The sequence below is a fragment of the Cinclus cinclus genome, chromosome 5 (genome assembly GCF_963662255.1).
Source record: "Cinclus cinclus chromosome 5, bCinCin1.1, whole genome shotgun sequence".
NCBI classification, from domain to species: domain Eukaryota; kingdom Metazoa; phylum Chordata; class Aves; order Passeriformes; family Cinclidae; genus Cinclus; species Cinclus cinclus.
In genome coordinates this window covers 52,262,648-52,283,369 of record NC_085050.1, presented here as the reverse complement: position 1 = coordinate 52,283,369, position 20,722 = coordinate 52,262,648, and the positions used below count along the sequence as shown (strand labels likewise).

At 38.3% G+C, this 20,722-nt stretch overlaps 1 protein-coding gene across 4 annotated transcripts in view; it reads right to left on the bottom strand.

Annotated features, from left to right (window-relative positions):
* The window catches only part of PPP3CA (protein phosphatase 3 catalytic subunit alpha), a 170,430-nt gene that overhangs the window by 14,967 nt on the left and 134,741 nt on the right, over positions 1-20,722 (bottom strand). For 3 of the 4 annotated variants that reach the window (XM_062493817.1, XM_062493816.1, XM_062493818.1), the window contains exons 7-10: positions 15,517-15,594; positions 13,595-13,689; positions 5,403-5,528; positions 2,731-2,805 (exon numbers count right to left, since the gene is read on the bottom strand). In XM_062493817.1, coding sequence (XP_062349801.1) covers positions 2,731-2,805; positions 5,403-5,528; positions 13,595-13,689; positions 15,517-15,594 — 374 coding nt within the window. Of the gene's footprint in view, positions 1-1,632; positions 1,639-2,730; positions 2,806-5,402; positions 5,529-13,594; positions 13,690-15,516; positions 15,595-20,722 lie in introns of all 4 variants that reach the window. The other variant, XM_062493819.1, reaches the window with a different exon arrangement.

Here is a 20,722-nt window from a genome sequence, read left to right as displayed (position 1 = left end):
ATGGACCATTCTCACTACATGTAGGAACCCAGGTCAGGGCATGTTCAAACTGCAAGGAGAGAAAGGAAATCAGCAGCGAGCCCTGAAAACTATTGATGATCTAAAAATACAGTTGATCTTTATATCTTTATATCTTTCATTCCATAAAACAAAATGCATCTGGTGTTACAGATATCGGGCATTTCCTTCTATGGGAAATACTGCTAAAAAATTGTCAGCAGGTACACAGGACTAGTCCTCCAAGGAAGCTGGACAGAAATTCCTGAAGCGGAACAATGGAAATGTTGAGCCACTACAAGACTGTCAGTAGACAGTCCTTACAGAAACAGTTTTGATTGAGTTGGTAATCATTCTAGTCTGTTTCACTGAGGACACAAATGAAACAACTCATTTTGTACCTCTCTCCCTCAAAGCACAAGGCTTTTAGGGAAAAAAAAAAAAAAAAAGAGAAGGAACTCAACTTGAGAGGAAACAGGATTTTTGTTTGCTGTACAGCTAAGAAATCAGAACCCACTAAGAAATCATTACAGATGTCAGCTTCTATTTAAATTTATATCAACCTCAAATTTACTTCTATGTCTGAACCCATCAATCTCTTCCATATGTACAACGCCCATGAGCCTAACATGTACAGTGGGCTGTAGGTAAAAGTGTGAGCCCACAGCAAGCTGCAGCACCAGTGCCACAGAGCCCATTTTACAGCTCTAAGGGGATTGATTACCTGAGAAAGTAGACATGAACATATGCCAACTCTGGTTTTTAGCTACACATGCTAAAGACAATTGCATTTCTAATATCTTCCTTACTATAATGTTTAACACAGAGAAATCATTCATACAGAAAAAACTGAGAGCAGGTTTAGGTAACACTATTAGTGTTACAGTAGTAAGAATGGTTTAGTTATTCCTCAGCTGGAAACTTTACTGCTGTTAGATATTATGCACTACACACGCATGCGAGCCCAGAGGACTTCAGCCTGTCTGCCTGCTTAGACACCTGCAATGCTGCAAACTCCAAGCCTGGAGCAGTGCCATGGCAAAACAGCCAGGGAGGTGGGATGGGGGTTCACTCTCCTCTCACAAAAAATACAGTGGATACAGAGACCTCCTACAGCTAGAGAGGGCTGCTGTTCCCCAAGACCCCTAACACCTCCCTATTTCTGATTCTGCTTTTGAAAACGTGCTCCTGAACGCTAACTTAGAGATGGGAATGATGACACTCCAAAGTTTTAGTAGAGTATAGGCATTGGTGATCTATGCCCAATGGAAGCTTACAGCACAACTTTAAAAGAAAGCATTAGGCCAAGGCTGAATTAATTAAAAAATCTTTCCCATGAAGTCTTTGCTTTGGCATTGCAATCAGTGGGATTTCAGCCTGCGCTTAAGAGCTTTCTTGAACCAAGGATTTTAAGCACATGGTTTGCTGCTAGTGTACTTAATTTGACATGTTTTTTACTCATTGTAGCCTCCATACAGTTTCACACACTACTTTAATTACAGAGTAGTGGCTTATTTAAATTTCATGAGAAAAAAACGGGCACAATATTCCAACAGGTGTTGTCTCCTCTTCACTGATTACCGGTTTCAATAATTCAGCCTTTGTCCCAAGACCTGCAAAATAATTTTGCACGACCATACTCTGTGGCCGATACAGAATAGGTAATTCCATCTGGTTTTTCAGAATAAAATCAAAGTACTATCATCCATACCAGTCTTCTCCATCACAAAGGAAACATTTTGCAAAACCTGTGATCTAGCTTCCTGTTCCAAAGATTAAAAATAAATACTTTGAAAGAGAATCTTAATTATCAATTACAGCTTCATTAAATATTTGTCTTACTTGAACATTCTCCATCCTCCTTGTTCATTCATTCTGCCTAAAAACATGTTGAGACTATTCAGTAGTGCTAGATTTTTCTAGCTAGGTTCTTCTTTATTAAAATTATTTTTTAGTATTTTTTTTTCTTTTCATAGATTCTTTTATTAGATAGATTATCTATTATTACTTTCCACAGATCTTTTTAAACACTGAAAGCATTCAGGTTGTCAGGGATGCATGGGATTTTTTTCAGCTTTTCTCAGTTTTGGAGAGTCGCCAACATTTTTCTTTGCACAGCCAAACAAAAAATTATGTCTAAAATAAACTGAGTTTTAAGAATCTACAAATTATAAGATGCAATGTACCATTTACAGTAAACCACAAGGTACAAGGCAATGAATCATCATATAAACTTCAAACCAAAGGATAACAGAACTGTCCACTTCTCTCTTAGCAGAAATATCAGGTTAAAACATTTTCTGTGTTTACATGCATGTTCTATTGCTCTTTAAAACCTTTTAGCCACTCAAGTGCATCAAAAGAAGTGACTAAAGAAATACCTTAAGTTCAAGTCTTCCAAAATCACAGTACCAACATTTTGGGAAGGAGCTCTGCAGGAAGCTTTCTTCATTGCAGGAATAATATTTCACTGATATAATTAATCTCACTATGAGAATACCTGTGATCTTTTGCATGAAATCATCTGACCCCTTCATGACAACACAACCCAGATTTCATGGAGGGAAATGCTTTCTGAAGCATATGGCAAGAAAATCCATTGGAGTCTAACACAACAGTTGTTTTCAGCAGCACAGAACTCAACTGGGACTCAGAAGATTATTTCACAGTTAGTAAAAAAGCTTTTAAAGTAATTTCAAGGCAAACAATCTCAACCAAGGTAGAGGCTCTTACCATCAAATCCATCTTCCTCTGTTCCCAGTTCATCATCTGAGCAGATATTCAGCACGTTTACCAGCATCTCTGTCACTAAAATGGAAAACAAGTGCAAAATGTTGATATTAAGCTTCCCTGGTCTGTCAGAGAGCCAACTCTAGCTGTAGCAGTGTCAATGAAAATTCAGTGCAATAACCGCATCCACTTTTTAAACAACAGGACCTTTAGTAATAGAAGCTGAAAGTGTCCTGTGCAGCTAATAAAAATACAAGTTTCCACAAATATTTTTCAAAATACAATGAACACAACAAATCTGCTAATGATCTCCCTTTTTCCAACTGTCAGTGATGTAGGCAACATTTGTTTTATCCCCCTCAACACATTTTCTGTCTTTCATTCAACTAGGATAACAAACTGACCCCTCTCCTCTCGCTCCTAAATTGCAATAGGATTTGATTTCCCTGCCCAGAGAATGGGAACCACATTCCAGTGGAAGAAGGTACAACAAGAGAGATCATAGAGTATTTCTTTATTTATCCAGGTTTTGGACAATACTTCCAGTTCAAGAGAACATTAACCTTTGTAAGATGTCTTTGGTGTCCCTTGAATTCCAGGACAAAAGACCAGACAGTGCACATTCCTTAGATGTGGAACTATTCTATATTCAGTAGATACATTGTTATTGGAGAATTCAGACTATATTCAGCTTGCTTACTTTGCAACTTGGGCATGAAAGAGTCAGCCACAGGCTGTCCCTACCCTGGTCTCATTTCTTGCCAGAGACAACTGTGAGACACTAGAGCAAAGAGTGAGAACAGTAGAAAAAACAATCCCAGCTAAGAATCAAAACCAAGAAAATGCAACTTAGAGAACAAAAAAGCCAAGGTTATGAGGTAAAATGTGAAGCAATTAGCAGATTAAGAAAAACTTTACTACACCTACATGTAGTAAGCAACATTAAAAGTGTTACCAGGCTTGTCTAGCCTTGTGCAAGTCACACAGGATGAAACTTTTAAATTTTTTAGTCAAGTGGTTATTAAAACCCTCTTCTGTGACTACTATGAAGGCTTGGAAAATTAGAAGGGTGGGACAAAGCTACATTTTTTCCTACTTTAGTGAAGGATTTAATATTTTCCTCTGACAGTATTAGTGGAAAGACTTTCCACATAAACAACAACCAGTGAAGCTAACAGCTTCCTACCTTGGTTGGCCTTTGAAGAAAAAAAAAATCTATATAAAAAAAAGGAAATTAATAACAAGTTGTGTAGAACACCAACTCTTAAATCCTTAAATATTGCTTTGCATAGAAAGGAAAAGACTGATATAACTTCTTTGGGCTCTAAAATTTCCAAGAAATTGGTGAGACCACTGGAAGACAGGAAGGATAAAAATATACCCCCAAGACATAAGAATGAGGAACACCATGAGCTCAGAACCTCAACAATGCATCCTCCAGCTCCACCTGAGCAGGCTGCTGATGGGAAACCTCTGAAAAAGTGACCTTACAGAACATCTTACAGTAATGCAATGTGTGTGTAGAACACGCCCAACCTAAAAACAGCCTGGCTGAGTTTATGGCTAAAGAAAATGGAAGTGTTTTATCTGCTTCACAGAAGTTTGCTACACACGTCAATGAGGATTATGTAATGCTTCCATTAGTGCAAACAGCTGCCTATTCTTTGTTAATCCCTGTTACATTGTCTATCTGCTTTGTTCACAGAGACCTCGGGCATCTCATCAGCAGGTTTCCTCAAACAAAAGAGTAGCTCAAAACAAAGCTGGTCATGACTGCAGGTACAAGACACAGCTGGCTGTATTTCCAGTTGCCTGTTAAGAGAGAACTGTTATCCAAGCAGCTTTTAAGAGTTTATTAGAATTTTCTGGCAGTAATTGCTGTTGCAGCAATACACTATAATGCATGGATGAAGGCAAGCTTCATCTTGGGCAATGAATAAATGACTTGGGGTTTAGGCAGTTTGTATTCTGTATTCATTTAATATGCTAGACCAAAGTATTTCCATGCCTTTTGTGTGCTTGCCATTCATAGCATGAAGCTGAACTTAGGCACCATCAAGAGCATCAGGTTTCAATAAAATATCATGTGTGTTCTTTAGACTCTTCTTGCCAGCTATGAGGCACCACATGGCCTGTGCAGAGAAGGGGCTGAGGAGGAGGTTTTCTTCCTACTGGCATCCCTCTACTCTCTCCAGAAACAGTTAGCCAGACTGGGTCTTAATATCACCAGTTCTGTGCTTGCCAGTGAAAAAGCAACACACCCATAAAAGGTAATCTGAGTAAAGATGTGACCCCATGTAGTGAAGTCTGCTGAGATCCCCACCCAGCAGTAAGCAATATCCAAGGGAATGTTCAAGAGCTTATAACAGAAAAACAAATCAGAATTTTGTTTAGTGAATACACCTCTGGCCTGCAATGCCATAAAATCTATTTCTGCAGCAGAAAGATAATGGCATCATCAACTGAAAGAGTGGAAATTGTAAAAAAACATGAGAAGTGTGATTAACCGCTGGTAATTGCTTGCTTCTCTCAGGTCCATTTCTAAACCTTTGTCCTCAAAAGCAAGACATCTGTCTTCCAATTATTCTTGCCCTTTAAAATAAATGAGGCCACATGCACAGTGACTAAGAAACAATTCTGCAGTTTTTATGAACAAAACCGATTTACATACATACCCTTCTCACCAACAAATGGCAAGGACCAGGTAAACACATCCATGAAGTTTGGAAGCCAGTATGGATGAGGGGAGCAGTTGAACTGCCTGATATTCATAACATTGTTCTCGTATTTCAATACTGCAGCTAGAAGGGAGAAAGAAAAGAAATAAGAGACATGAGCCATGTGTGTGACTGGCTACCAGACCAGGAACACTGACAGCATGCACAGCCCACGGAGCTGCTCACCAGTGGCACCACCTGAACTCTAGTTACAGTAGGATAAAAGCCTAACTGAAGTGGAAATCCATTTTCAGTCTGAAAGCAGTGTCAACAGCTTTCCCTGCCACTAAGATGGGTTGCTAAATGAATTAATATCCCTGAGTAGTCAAGAATGTGAGCTCTGGGATCTGCCACCAGTGAGGAATGAAGCAGAGCATTCAGAACTCCCCATTCCTCACAGTTATCTGAGCTCCTCACAGCCATGCTTTGGAGATAACAGAAAAAAGCATTAATGAATCAGAGTCGAAACACTGCTCTTCTGATGGACATTTTCAACATATTTCATTCACAGTATCATACAAGAGATGACACTTGCTTCTCACATTATGCGAACCCCAGGCATGCAAGACTGTACTCTCTAAAATATGAATCAATACTAACACAATTTGTCTTGCACCATTTAATATTCTCATCATTCTTATCAACACACAAACACACAGACTATGTCTGTTCACAGGCAGAAATATAGATAATTATGCCACACCCACTTTTTCAAGCACTGCACCAAGTTCAGTATTAACTTTTGTTAATGGACATCAGGCTCATATCTGAAATGGTAATCCAAATAGGTAATTTTGAGATTACCACCAAAGTGACTTAAAGACATGAAACTCTTTAAACACTGCAGTCACAGGAGACTGCATGCAGGATATTTAATCAACACAAGCAACAAAAACAGTCAACACAAGAAGAAGGTGTATCATTCTGTGCTTTCCCCTTTCCTCCAGCCTTCCCATTTCTGGCTCCCCAGGGACGAATATAGTTCCAGGACTGGTTATCACTTAATAGCCAGCCATAAAGTTGCACAACTGCAACGTGAGACAGCATTGTAGGAAATGCAGTGATGGCTGAAGGGACTGAATGAATAATTTCTTCTGATTATTTCTCTCTTTTCACTGACTGCATGTCAATCAGAGAAGAAACCTTTTTTACGCACCAGGCTGTTGCTTCACAAATATTTAATAGATGGATGTTAAATGTCTTCCATTTTGTGGTCAATGCCAGAGTCCAGAGTGACCTGGGAGTTTCTGAAACCTACTCACTGACAGACACAGAAAACAGCTTGCTGGCAATAATTTGAACTTTTGCCAGGCAGACAACCTCCATTAAATAAACCACATCTGACTCTTGCCTATCCCACTCTGACAACTGGCAGTCATTCTGCTGCTCAGTAGAAGAAAAAATGGCTTAATACTGCTATTAGCAAAAAATGAGAAAACTAGTGTCAATGCTCTGAATATTTCCAACAGTTTTTGGCTGAAATCACATGCAGCAAATCGAAATTCATTCTTCTTCTTATTACAGTGACACAATTGCATAACAAAAAAAAAATAGTTTGCGGCGTTACTGAAAAAATGAGCCAAAACCACACAAAAAGGACTGCTTAATGGTTGTAAAGATTCATTTAGAAGGACTAAACCTTCAAATCCATCATCTTAGTGAGCTGAGGTAGTTCGCTTTCCCACTACTCTTCAATTTATCTATTAAGTCGATTTCTAAGTTCTGTGAAATTTGAATAAAAAATCATCTTTATGTGCCTTAAAAAGCATCTTATGGCCTCTGAAAAAGCCTGAACCTTATGCAGAACATTTATAAAACATAAAATTAAACAGTAACGGCTTTAGTTGGGTTTTTTCTTTGAAATGAAGATAATTTAAGATTACTACAATAAAAATATCCTCATAACATCTTATTAATTTATATACCTGAATACCTTACAAAAGAAAGTTCTGATAATACTATTTTAAAAAAAAAATTCTCCTCTGTAAATGACCTGTACATCTCCTCAACAAATTACTTCAAAATAACTTTACACAATAAAGCAGGGTAGTAACAGAGAAGCCTTCTAAAAAAAAATTCCGCTTAAAGAATAAAATAAAGTAAGGTAGTTACCTGTATCACAAATACTTTTTTGGCATTTTAAATTAAAAATCTGTAATTTACAGGCACAATGCACACAAAATATTTTTATTAGGTAAGTAATGAAGGTATTTAACATGAAGCAAATGAGCTTTTGCTATGATTGTACAGTACTGATTACTACTCAGTAGTCAGAGGAGGAAAACTTCCCCTGGATCAAGTAGAAAATGCTTCTCAGATAACAGCAGGAGTTTCCCTTTGCTTATCTGCCCCTGTGCTTTCTTTTGGTGATAGATTTATTTTTCCTGTCTGTTGGCTCAGAAAAGACTGGGGGCTTCATTCCTTAGTCCACACTAGCTTGATGCCTAAGAAGCTGAAGGAGAACCAGCAGCCCTGAAAGAATACACAGCTTTTGAAGGTCACAAGAGTGGAGGTCACACAGCTGCTGATAGAAAAGACAGAAGTGGGATGGGTTCCTCTGGTTATGAAACCTTAAGAGAGGAAAACATTACTCTCTCCAACATCTCCTCATTATTCCAGGCTTCAACCTCAATATTTTTCTTTCCAAACACATACTAAGACAGATGCTAGCAGACCAAGCCACCGGCCATTATCATGTATAATCACCAAACAGAGCAAGAATCTTATTTTATTATTCTTAACACACACATACATTTTAACCTAATCTTAATACTTGCTGTTGTAAGTAAGTTTTAAAAGTTAATGTTTTGTGAAGAGGTGGAGATAGCCCAAATGACATTACACTTCTTTCCAATGCTAGTAAACTGAGATACTGGATGCTGAAAATCAAGAGTGAAATGAAACACTACTGCAGTGGGCAAAGGGCATTGGTACTGTTTAGCTTGAAGCATTTAACATAGGTTACCCCTAAGGCTGGAAATATGGGCGTTGAAAACTATGCAGGTAAGAAACCTCCTTCCTTTGGCTAAAAAGGAAGACAGCCCTTCTAATCTTTTCAGGGTCAAATACAGCAGCTAGTGCTGTACCTCCTTGGTCTCTCTCAGTTAAAGATGAGCCTGGAACAACTGTATCACATCTGTCAGATGTGAGTGGATGGCTCAGACACTCTGGCATCCCAAATGGTGCTTGAAAAGATTATATATTTGGAGATAGGTCAAGGCCTGAAGCAAAGTGAACAACATTAAACTGTGTGACAGATAGTTCTGAATTTCTCAAAGATATTACATATCATGCTCCACAATCTGCCAAATCATTTTTCAGTGTAACTTAATTGATAACATTTCCACCAGAAAAAAATAATCAGAGGGAAAAAAATAATGAGCTTGGTGGAAATACTAGCCCAGAATATTTTTAGATTAATAACCTAAAAAAAAATTATTTTTAGCAAACAATTTAACTAATTTTCTTGTAATTTTCTTTCAGAAAACTCATCCTGCATTTAGAAAATGAATCAGAGAAAAATCCCTGAAATTCTTCACACCTAAGAAAGAATTTCAATTTATGATTTAATGCCAAATTAACTTCAGCATTAACTGTGCAACTGGGAACAGTGCCTTCTCAAGAAGAGTTGCTAAGTAACCCATTTTCTGCCCAAGTCAGGTCAGAGAAAAGGGTTAGTAAAATGCTCAATGCTTTTAAATATTATCAAAGGAGAAAAATTATTTACTATACAAGGTAATGGTCTAAATAATCCAGTACAGAAGTGAAGATAATTGTAGGTGGAAACATCTTTCCTTACAAAATTTTGAAGATTTTGATTTTACATGTGCAACTGCATGTTGCAAAGAAAGAGTGGAGTAACATTCAAGATTTTATCAACAGACTGCAAAAATCGTATTTGGCAAACTTCTCTGCATCAGCAATGAGATGGCCTAGATACCCTGACAACTCTTCTTCAAAAGCTTTTGTTTCTGTGACAAGATCTCATCACAGCAGCAGAAATAAGGCATTAAAGAAAACTGACAGGGCAAACAGAGGTCACATCTCTCTTCTTCCCCTCAAAGTGCTAATATTTCTCACAGATCATACTTGTCTTCTAGGTATATTACTCTCTCTTTTTCCAGGTGAAAATAATTTTCCCATTACATCCATCTGGATCAGGTACATTTCTTCATTAGCATCCATGGCATACTTCACGCTGGTACTTTACACACACTTCACTGACATATTACTTATGATACATTAACAGGCATACCGATTTATAGATGTCTTTTATTTTTCCACTATCCCAAACTCTCCTGCATACTGACTTTCTTTTCCTGCTTTTCCTTTCAGTAACAACACATGTACGTTGCAGCATGTTGCAAGAAACTTCATGCTGGGGATTTTTTTGATAACTTTGGATTCTTCGATTGTTCTCTCTCCCCTACAAAACCTAGTCTTTTAAAAGTGCTCAAAAGATAATAGTCTGTCTTTAAACAGCAAGTTAAAATTGCTCACTCAGCCAAAAAGCACACAGTTACTGAAGTGATAGCCAGACATTAAAATGCCAGTATCACCAATGTTTTCTGTAGAATCTTTCACTTGATTTTTTTTTTTTTGGAGGTATGCATAAATAGCATTACAAGCCCTAATTAAGGCATTAAAAATACTGAATGCAGGAATGAAAGTTTAGACACAATACAAGGCCAGATCATACCACAAGGTAATTTTTGGCACCCTCTTAGTCTGCTGCTATTGAGAATTTCTCCTAGTTATGGGCACCCTGGAACCCAGGGATAAATCTGTACTTAAACAACCTTCTCAGCGTTTCTTGATCAGCACAGGTGATCTCTGAGGCCCTGAAGTCACTGGTAGCTACCACAACCAAATTAACATTTATTTTCTTGCATAAGCTTTCTCTCCAGAAGCAGCAGTCTTAGAAGAATCACCAATGCACTGGTATTTCTTGTAATGAGTATTAATAATAATTGTAAAGAATCCTTATCCCTTTTAATAAAATAAATGAATGCAGAAATGTTTGAGAAAGCTATGAAGAGACACTGAACAGTAGCTCAAACTTGCCAAAAACTATATAAAAATTCCTTCCCTTTGCCAGTACTCTCCAGTATAATGAATATGGAAGGAATTAGTAACAGTAATGGAGAAGGACAATAATGCAAAAGGGAGGACATAAGCCTCCCAATATCGAGGCAGTTTCTGAGTCTCTGAATCACCCCCTGAAAGCACCTCTCTCTGTCTCCATTAACTACAGAGGGAAACCCCGACAGGAGCCTCCTAATTGAAAAACCTCACTTTGGCACCCAAAGCTCTGTGTGTGTGGCCTGGGGCTGTAACAGCACCCGCAGCCACATGGTGCATGAGTAACACAGGCAGCCTGCATGAGGCAACAGCCAGGAACCAAAGGGATACAAAAAACTCCCTTCGGTGCCAGAATCCCGCAGCACAAAGCCACAAGAGGTTCCCATGGTGGGTCAGCACTGTGAGACAGCCCATGCAGAGGCTCCATGGTAGCATTATTAACAGCAGATAAGTTGAACATGGCCTTGTTATCTTCAGCCACTCCTGTCAAGCCTTCTTTTGCACTGAGATCGTTGTCTCCCTACTGCTCTTTGAGGACACATCTGTTCCCATGGCTGCTCTCCAGCAGGGACTGAAGAAGCCCCTGGATAAAGCTGGCAAACAGGTCTACTCCTGAAGTGCTTTGAAGCAGCTCAAGAAACTACATCTGCCTTAATGGGTGTCAGAACTATCACCCTGGGGTAGAAAATAAGCATTCTTAGCCTCTTGCAGCTTTTTACAAAATGTATTTATCTTAAACAATACTGCATTTAAAAATGACCCATTTCAGGTCAGTGGGATCTGGAGCCTCTCAGGAATTTATTCAGGGTGACTTGTTGGCTGACAATCAGAGGAACACTGAGAATGCATACCAGACAAAGAAGGTGCTTACTAGTAGAAGAGTAACTCCTTTTCCAAGGATTGACAGTAACCAAACCTCCAGATGACCTGTAAAAATCAATCAGGTTCTGCACCAGTGCACAATCAGTCAGCTAGAGCAACTTCCATGACAACACCTATTAACGGAATGACTTCCTTTTTTATCCTGAAGTCAGTCAGAAACTGTGCTCTCAAGTTAATTCATTTGCTGCAAACCAAAGAAGCCAAAAGGTAGCCATGTTTCGGACTCATTCTATATGATAATGGGCTTTTAAACTTGAAGAGGGAAGCAAGCACCCAGAGACTATCCAGATAAAGATGTATGAGCAATGCAGCATAAAAAACTATGCATGATATACTTTAAATACCAAGAGCCAGCACAATCGTCACATAAAATAATGCGTCAAAACTTCTAATGAGAGAGAAAGGAAGCAGATAAACTTAGTGGAGATCCATTACAAAGCTGCTAAAGGTCAGCCTCTGAATTTACAACAAGTTATATATTAAGGAGTGGCACATGGGTGCTGATGTTGCATCAGTGCTATTTGCCTGAGCTCACTGAGCAGGTATCGCTGGCAGGGCCCATCAACTCCAGCTGTGGCCACAGATGACCAGCACCTCTCAGCAAACTGTGTACAGCTTTCCATCAAAATAGGCTTTCCAACACATGTAAGACATGCCTGTCACAGTGGAGCATGCTGGAACAATGGAAATTGCCCTCTCTTTGGAAATGGAGATAATAGAGGGGCACTTCCCTTTACTACCCAAAGTCTGTGGTTTCAAATTCAAGGTTTTGAACATTGCTTTCCATTTAACATTAGCCTTCAAGACAAAGTTTCACATAATTCACCAGGGCCCTCATTGCACAGAACTGCTTCCATGCCTAAGAAATAAACACTTTCTACCACATTCCTTGTACTGACTTTTGATCACTAAGTCTTCGACCCAAAGCAGCCAAACAGGAGAATAAACACATCTCTCCACCAGTGCAATGATCCTACCAGGAAAATGAACACATTCCTTACATCATCCTGCACTTCTTAGGTTGCTAGCAGAACCCCTACATCATTAATTTTTTACAAAAGTAGCTACTGAGAGTTCTGCTTGATGGTTTTGCAGAATAACCTATTAATTTTTCCACAAGTTAGCAGGCATGTTGAGAAATCTGGGGTATACAAACCCCATTATCTACCAGTGAAGCGTTTCCTTCCCTCGCATACAGTTCATGGCACAAAAGCTTACATATTATAAATTTTGTAACACAAAATGATGCCTGAAGAAGCTTTCTTTTTCAAGTTTAAAAGTAAGTATTGCTTGCTTCCTCTGCAAACAAACATCCAGATTAAAAGTACCCCTTCACAAGAGAAATGGATCTCTTTGCAAGGGAGCAACTTTCAAGAATATAATTGAGAAATAATTATTTCACTATGTTCACAGAGGAACACAATTTTATTAATTATGGGGACTAGAAGAAAGTACACAATACTGCTCACTTCAAGATACAGGAGGACAGGTTTATTAGAAAACATTATTTTTAGAAACATGTCTTTTTTTCCAGTTCATTAGAGATTTCTCAGAATGCGATAAATGAATAAATTCAGAGAAGCTGCAAAGACTTGCATGCAGTGGAGCCTTTATACGGTGACCAGTGACTCTTACTTCTGTAGTAACCTTTTTTTTTTTGGCTATTTATATTTAATTTTCTACATTTCAGTGGTCAAGGATTAAAAAACCTGCAACATAAAGGAACTCAGATATCCATCCTATGCTTTATCCACTCATGATCTGTAAAAGTGTAACTGGTGGGACAGTTAACAGATACTAACTCCAATAATTTTACTGGAAAGAAGCAAGGAACAGATAATTAATTATAAGGAACACTGGGCCCTAAACATTTCGCCCAGAGCATTTCTTAATCTACTTCTCTTAGTTAATAGAGCTGTTTTAAGTTTTGCTTCCCATGTAACATTTACTTAATAACTTGCAGTCAAAATACAGAAATATCCTAAGGCATATTAAAATACACAGTTATGTTCAGAGGCATACATCTGCCTGCAACGTATTTAATTAGGTTTGTATTATACACTAAGTGGAATGGGCTTGAACTAATAAAAAGAGGAAGAAAATGAGCATGAACTGATAAATAAAGGAATGAAAAGACACCAAATTATTTGAGTAAATAGAAGCATTAACAGGAATTAAATTCTTACCTTTGTTATTGTATACATCTAGATAGTTTGGTGCTGAAAAAATTGTGATTAGCGAAGGGAAGCCTGTTGTTTGGCTTTTCCTGTACATACGATACCTAAGAAGAAAGAGAAGACACCAATTACTACCCAGTGCTGAATGTATATTTGTCACTGACCACATACAGTGCAAAAAACACCATGTGCATTAGTGCTCTGGCTGTTAACAAATGCCAAGACTCAAAACCACGCACATGAGCTATTTAAAAGCCACAGGAAAGAAGTATTTCCTGCACTTTCTCACTATAACCATTCGATATGACCAGGGACCCATGCTTGGAAGTTGTGTCTCTGAAATTCAGTGAGCCAAAGGTGGGTTTTGTTGTGAATTCGCTCAGCACCCAGGACATTCCCAGACTTTCCCTCTATGGGACTGTGGGTGAAGCAAGCACTAGCCTCGGAAGGGTCCTGACTCCAGAAGGGAAGTGCATATCCCCCATGACCCTCCCACTGCCTGCCCTGTCCAGGCATGGAAGCAATGGCAAGGCCAGGGGACATGGAAGGTGTGAGATGGGAAGAGGAAACAGGGCTTCTGATACTTTCAGTGCTGTGTCTAATCTTATCCACTCTATTAGCCAGTTTATTAACGTCTGCGTGTTTTCATTACCTAACCTTACTGCCTCATGAAAAATTAAAGGCTTATTGGACCAACAAATAATCAATCAAGCATTAAACCTGCAAGTAATTGGAAAGAATGCAACCAAAGGCTACTTAGACACAGGTACACCAGATACTGCTCTTTAGTCCTAGGCTACAAGAAACCTAAGAATTTAGCAAACATCCACAAAAGTTGGACCGAAACTGTTGTACAGTTTCAATGCAATCTCTTCCACAAAATTTTATTTTTCACCCGTTACTGAAAAGCAATATAAGAAAAATGAAATTTCATTACCCTTGAGTATTTCATGCTAGGTATTTCTGGCACAGTAATAGCTTGCTTTTAATTGCATTACCATTTTGAAGTCATGACAATTCAAACATTCAGAATAGCTTTTTATATGCATAGTAAATATTGACCTAATTCCTACAATGCTGCTAATTTATCTTTTATTGCCATTCAAGTTGGGTAAAGTTTCTACCTCCAAACAAAAACAATAATAATAATTTATACATGATATGCAAAGCTATTTATTCAGACTCCAAATCTTCATTAATATCTTATAAATATGGTACATTTCAAATAAGAGGGATTTTTAAAGTAATTTTTTAAAGCAGCACAAAATCTCTACCTTTATAATGACAACAGTTTCATGGGGAACCATCAACACCACTTGATGCTTGACCTAGATTGTTTTTGCATGCAATGGCTTACACTTCTTGAATTCATAAATGATACTTCTGCAGAAAAAAATTTATGTGCCTACTGACTTATACAATTCTTTTTAAAATTATGTACAAAACCAGTAGGCCCAAAAGTCTCATGCGGCTGAGAAAGTCCTAAAAGATGGCAGTTCTGGCCTTTGTGAGACAAGTGGCATCATGGCAATCAGCTTATCAAAATACTCTGGCACATTTGCAAACCTCCTTCTGAAATCAATTTGTTTTTCTTTCCATGCCTGGCATAAAAAAAAATTGGTTATTTTATATCACTTAAAATCACTAAGGCTAAGTAAGTGGCATATAAAAGGATCCATTAAGTCTTGCAACTCACTAATAATAACAATGTAAAAGACACTGTAATGCCATTGTGCATATCTGTAGTTTGCATGTTTTTTGCAATTGTAATTTGCGTATTTTTTACATATTTGTGTAAAAAGTGAGAGCTGTTGCAACTTGTATTTTCCAGTTCATTCTCACTCATCTGCTCTTCCTTTCTGTGCTCTGTTTGGGAATGGTAGGCCATTATACATAATTATCATTATTGCCCCCTCTCCACACATACTTACCCAGCATCCTGGGCTTCATGAGCTCGGAGTATGGATAACAAGTTATTGTGCTGTAGGAATTCACATACAGCAGGGTAACTGTTAGAAAAAAAAGTAATAGCACCTGTTATGGCATTATCAGAAGCAGGACACAGAGCTCTAGCTTTCAAAAAATGTATTATAAAAACATGCATCATTCATGAAATCAGCACCTGCTCTGCAGGCAGATTTCAGTACAGACAACATTACCAGCAGTGTCTTTTTTAATCCCACCCCATAACTGCTTGGAAAGGAATGCTAGAAACTGCAATTCACTGCATAACAACAATCAGCCTATGGTTTGTCAGAAAAAAGGTACTTTCTTTTATTACTCTAAGATTTAATGTATTCCAAAAAAGCAAAATCTAATACAACAGTCACTTGCAACAGAACCAGCTTGCTCACCTACCGACTACTGTATGCAGTGGCTACTTGTGGACACCAGAAAATAAGGTGGTTAAATGGAACAAGAGGGAAAGAGACAGAAAGAAGAAAGGCAAATCAATCTTCAAACTGGGGATGTTTATCTTCCTGAACTTTATCTCCTTGGTAAACAAATTATCTTTCTCCTTGGCAACTTAAAATCCTGTGACTTCTGAAACTCCAAAAATGTGCTCACTGAATACATCTGTGCTAAACATACTGAGGATGATAAAATAATAAAATCTCAACTATATATTATATGAAAAACTGCTGTCTCAGACATGATTTCATGGACCACCTTAAGAGCCACCTGCAATCAGTTAACAGCCCCATCAGCTTCTAATTTCATGTATGAAAAAGATGAAAACTTACACAGCCCGTTCCCCCAGTCTAATGCATCATCTTCCTTTAGTTTATCCAAGAGAAATTACACTACTTGCTACCAAAATCCTGGGTGTTTTGAAGCTGAAATGTCATTTGCAGCTAGAAGCTACAAACACAGTGGAATGCTATATTGCTGTTTCTGGACTTGAGCAACCTAGCATATATTCTCAGATGCAGGTTTAGTATTTAGAATTGTATAAAAAGATTGCTATTATAAAACAATTTCAATTCCCAAATTACGTGGGGTAGCGTTTTGGCAACTGCAATGATCTCAAATGCTGACAGGCTGCCATTCAAACCACTGGCAAATGAGAACTGATTTGCATACATTTCTTTCCATAATTAATTGTGACTAAATGTAGACTTACGGTACATTTTGTTTAGAAATTTTTACATTAACTTCTGAAAACTGGGGTCTATCACAAAAATCTGATAGACAATTGATTATGTTCATTATCAGTGCAGCTGTTCAAAATGTCTAGGCTATCACTTTTTTTCCTCCACATTATTCTTTTCATCCAGTGTTAAGTACTGCTTTTAAAAGAGATATAGTGAAGCGGTAAAAAATGCTCCTAGATACGATAGGTTCTTCCTTCCATTTCAAGTACAAAAGTGGTGGGACTTTTTATTGCTTAATTAACTTGTTCTTCATAAATCTCTGGAAACTAAGACTTCTGCTAGCAGAATTTGGCTGATTCTACAGAGCCCACATCTACAAAGGCAGAGATGTCACACAGTGCTCCATGCAAATTTATAAAAAAAGTCAATAGCATGAGTTCTTCAATGTGCCAGTTGCCCTATTAACCCAGACCACCACAACCCATGAGCAGTCTATCTGGATATTTTATTTTGAAAAAACAAAGCAACTTGCAGGCATTTTTCTTGAGCTTCTTGTTGAAGCAGAGTCTGGGGAGAAGCAAACTTTCCATCATTTGCAGCTATTACATATACTATCCAGCATTTCCTTAGTATCTGTTTGCTTTAGATTAAACAACATTCCTCAACATGAAAATACATGTCCTGAAAAGCAGGTAAAAATAAAAAGTCCTTCAAAGAGCCAACAAAACAGACATTATGGCAAAAGTTACCAGAAACAAACTTTCCTTACTAGTTTTTCAGAGCGCTACCCTTCCAGAGACACTCTCCTCCTTGCCCTGATTTGCAGAGCCCAGACTGTAACTCAGATGAGCCAGAAATAAAGCAGTTGGCCAAGAGGGAAAACAAACAAACAGAAATCCCCCACGAAACAGGCTTTTCCAGAGTGACCCAGCCTCCTGCCTTCATGTGTCATGCTGAATCACGGAGGAGCGGTGATTCACAGAGAAAACAAAACACCCCTCTGCTAAGCTAGAGAGATGCTGTTCCCCATGGAGTACGTGACTGTGATATTCTCTGCTTGGGCATCTTCTTTCATTAACATGCCTCATTAACATAGTTTACTAGTTCTGAAGTCTGCTTTGCATGATCACTGATTACTTCTGGGCAGTTTTAAAAGAGAAGCAGCAATACTTTGCTAACATGAACCAAAACGGCAAATGTTTTCAAATTGTTTTTCCAGCAGTAACTGGAAAAAAATAGATGGAATTAACACAATATTTTTCATATCCCTCATCATGCCATTAAAAGAGAGGCGCAAGTATTTATTTCAAAAGAGAACATTCAAATTTAGTCCAAAAGCTTCTGTAACATTACATGCACATATAAAATAGGTTTCCTACAAAATCCATTGGCCTCGCACTTGAGTCTCGTTCCTGTGCTGCCCTAAGCAACTCCCAGAACATCCCTTTTCACCAGCTTTTGCTTGCTGCTTAGCTGTGCTGTCTGCAGAGCTGCACTGGAAAGTGGAACAGGGAACTGCATTAGAACAAACAAACGCATCTTTTTTTGCAGAGTCATTCTTTTAAAACTGGATGCTTTCCCAGGCGTGATGGAGCACACTAGCAATTCCACCACTATATCTGGGCAGACAAAATGAGGGCAGCAAAAAGCTTCTGGCCTGGGAGAAAGGAGAGTAGAAAAGGGGGCAAAAGAATCTGTTTAAAATGCTATTACCAAAAAAAAGAAAGAAAATAGAAAAAATTCATACAACTGTACTTCCCACCCTGAGCTGAAACACACTAAAGGTTTCAGCACTTCTTTAATCTTTTCATATTAACAAACTTAACTTGCACATCAAGTGCACCACTGAAATCACGTGCTTGCAGGGCCAAAATTGTTACTCTACCCCAGAGTATCTGTAAGATTGAACCATTTCACTGCTATCCAAGGCTGGCACATGTTTCTTGAACCTCCAGGGAGAGTGACTCCACCACCTCCCTGGGCAGTCACTCCAATGCCTGACCACCCATTCAGTGTCTTCCTGGTGTCCAACCTGCTTCTTTATAAAAACGCCTGAGAGTTACTGAATCAGTAACTTATGAAAGAAGTGCAAAGGGTCATTGGCAAGATCAGCACAAATTGCTTAGTGCAAATAAATATTTGCTAGAAAAATTCAAGGCAAGAACTAGAGAATCTTGTAAACAGGGAAACTTCTTTACTGGCTGGATCAGCTGAAAAACTGTGTGCCTGTGGGTGTAATATCACTCTGGGACAAATTAATCCCCTCTTGTTTATAATATACCCTGTAACATTATTTTAGGTATGGATGAAAGAAAAGCTTAACTCATAATAAAAGAGCAATTTCAACAACCAGCACTCCATTCATTATTTCTAGTTTTTTACAAAATTGCATCAAACATGACCATGACTACAAAGCACATACTATTTTAAACTTCAGATAGGGAAAATGAAACCATACCCCAATTACTTTTTGTTCTCTTTATAGTGCAGAAACTTTAATATACTTTCATGAATTTCTCATATTCCACAGTTAATGTTTCACTTTGGCATTGTGCTACTTTGACAATCCACAGTACAAAATGCTGCTAGATGCTAAAGGTGTGCATTAAGTGTTGACTCTGAGCACTTCTGAAAAATCAGACTGACTGTTCTTTACATCTCTAAATTACTTTCTGCCTATGGTTTCAAGATCTGACATTTTGCAACTAACCACAGCAGTTTCAAGAACTCATATGAAAGGATGTTTCTTGCAGACCAGTTTGAAATTCAACAGGCTGTATGAGAGTGATCATATAAGAAATGCAGTGAGAAGCTTGTCAGACTACTGTAAGCTACAGTCTTTATACTTTCTCACAGAAATGGCCCAACATTTCACAAATGGGTTTTGGCTGAAGGCAGAGGATTTCATGCACTTCTGAGATGGAAGGTCCAGTCAACATGGTGCATGCACAGCTAGAAAGCCATATTATTGTTATTTTCCTCACAGCATTTTTGAATTAGGAAATAGCTTTAAGTCAGAGCAAAGTAACTTGCAACTTGTTACTATAATGAACATCTCGGATAAATAAGTTATTTATTACAGATATTTCCTGCAATTGATTAGGAGATCTTAATCATCTAGAAATCCTTTCACTGATTCGCAGGCATGAGTGAAATCTTCCTGACCTTCATCCAGAATCCTCATTGCTACCTTTTAACTTCCCATTCGGAAATGACTGAAGAAACTTAAGAAATTTTATTCAGTGAAGAATTAACACAATCATTCTATTAACAGACATTCTTGAAGGAGGACTGAGTAATTTAGTCCTTCCTTTTCAAGCCAAGCTGCCTGTTTAGGGAAATTTGCTCCTGTATTTAGGAAGTAACTAGAAAAGGCAAGGAAAATTAGACATTCTGCCCTGATGGATACCTTTTTTACCAGGTATTATCATTAGGTAAGCAATTAGTCATCCAGGGCAACTAGGTACCTCTTTTAAAAGGAATGCTTGTCTTTATATAATCTCAGATAACATGACTGTGAGTTAGCCTTCTGACTGAATCATTAAGCAGTGATATGACCCTCACACATGACTTGATAATTAGCTGTCTTCTGAATATTTCCTCTTCTCCTGAAACAGGCGCTTTTTTGAATATGCATCAGGACACAGACTAGACATATTTGCTGGAGGAAACTGATATATATAGTAAGGAAATGTTATGGCAACAATATGGAGCAGACCTCTGAAAAAAATCCCAAACTAAAATCTAGAAGTTTTTCCAGTATATAAACAGCTCTGTATTTGAGCACAAGCCATGTCTGCCAGGCTGTTCACAGGGAGAAATCACTATTACTCCCTATGTGTGCAGTGCCTGGGAGTCTCAGGTACTCCAGCATTTGCTGCTACTGAGAGGATGAGCAACGATTTTACCCCTCAGACACAGGCCATTTCTGCATTTATCAGTTGTTTGCAGCAGTTTGCCATCCCTTTCATGATGAACCCAAACACATCCACTGAGCACCTCCCAGACATCATGGACCTGAAGCACAGACAGAACTCCCCAC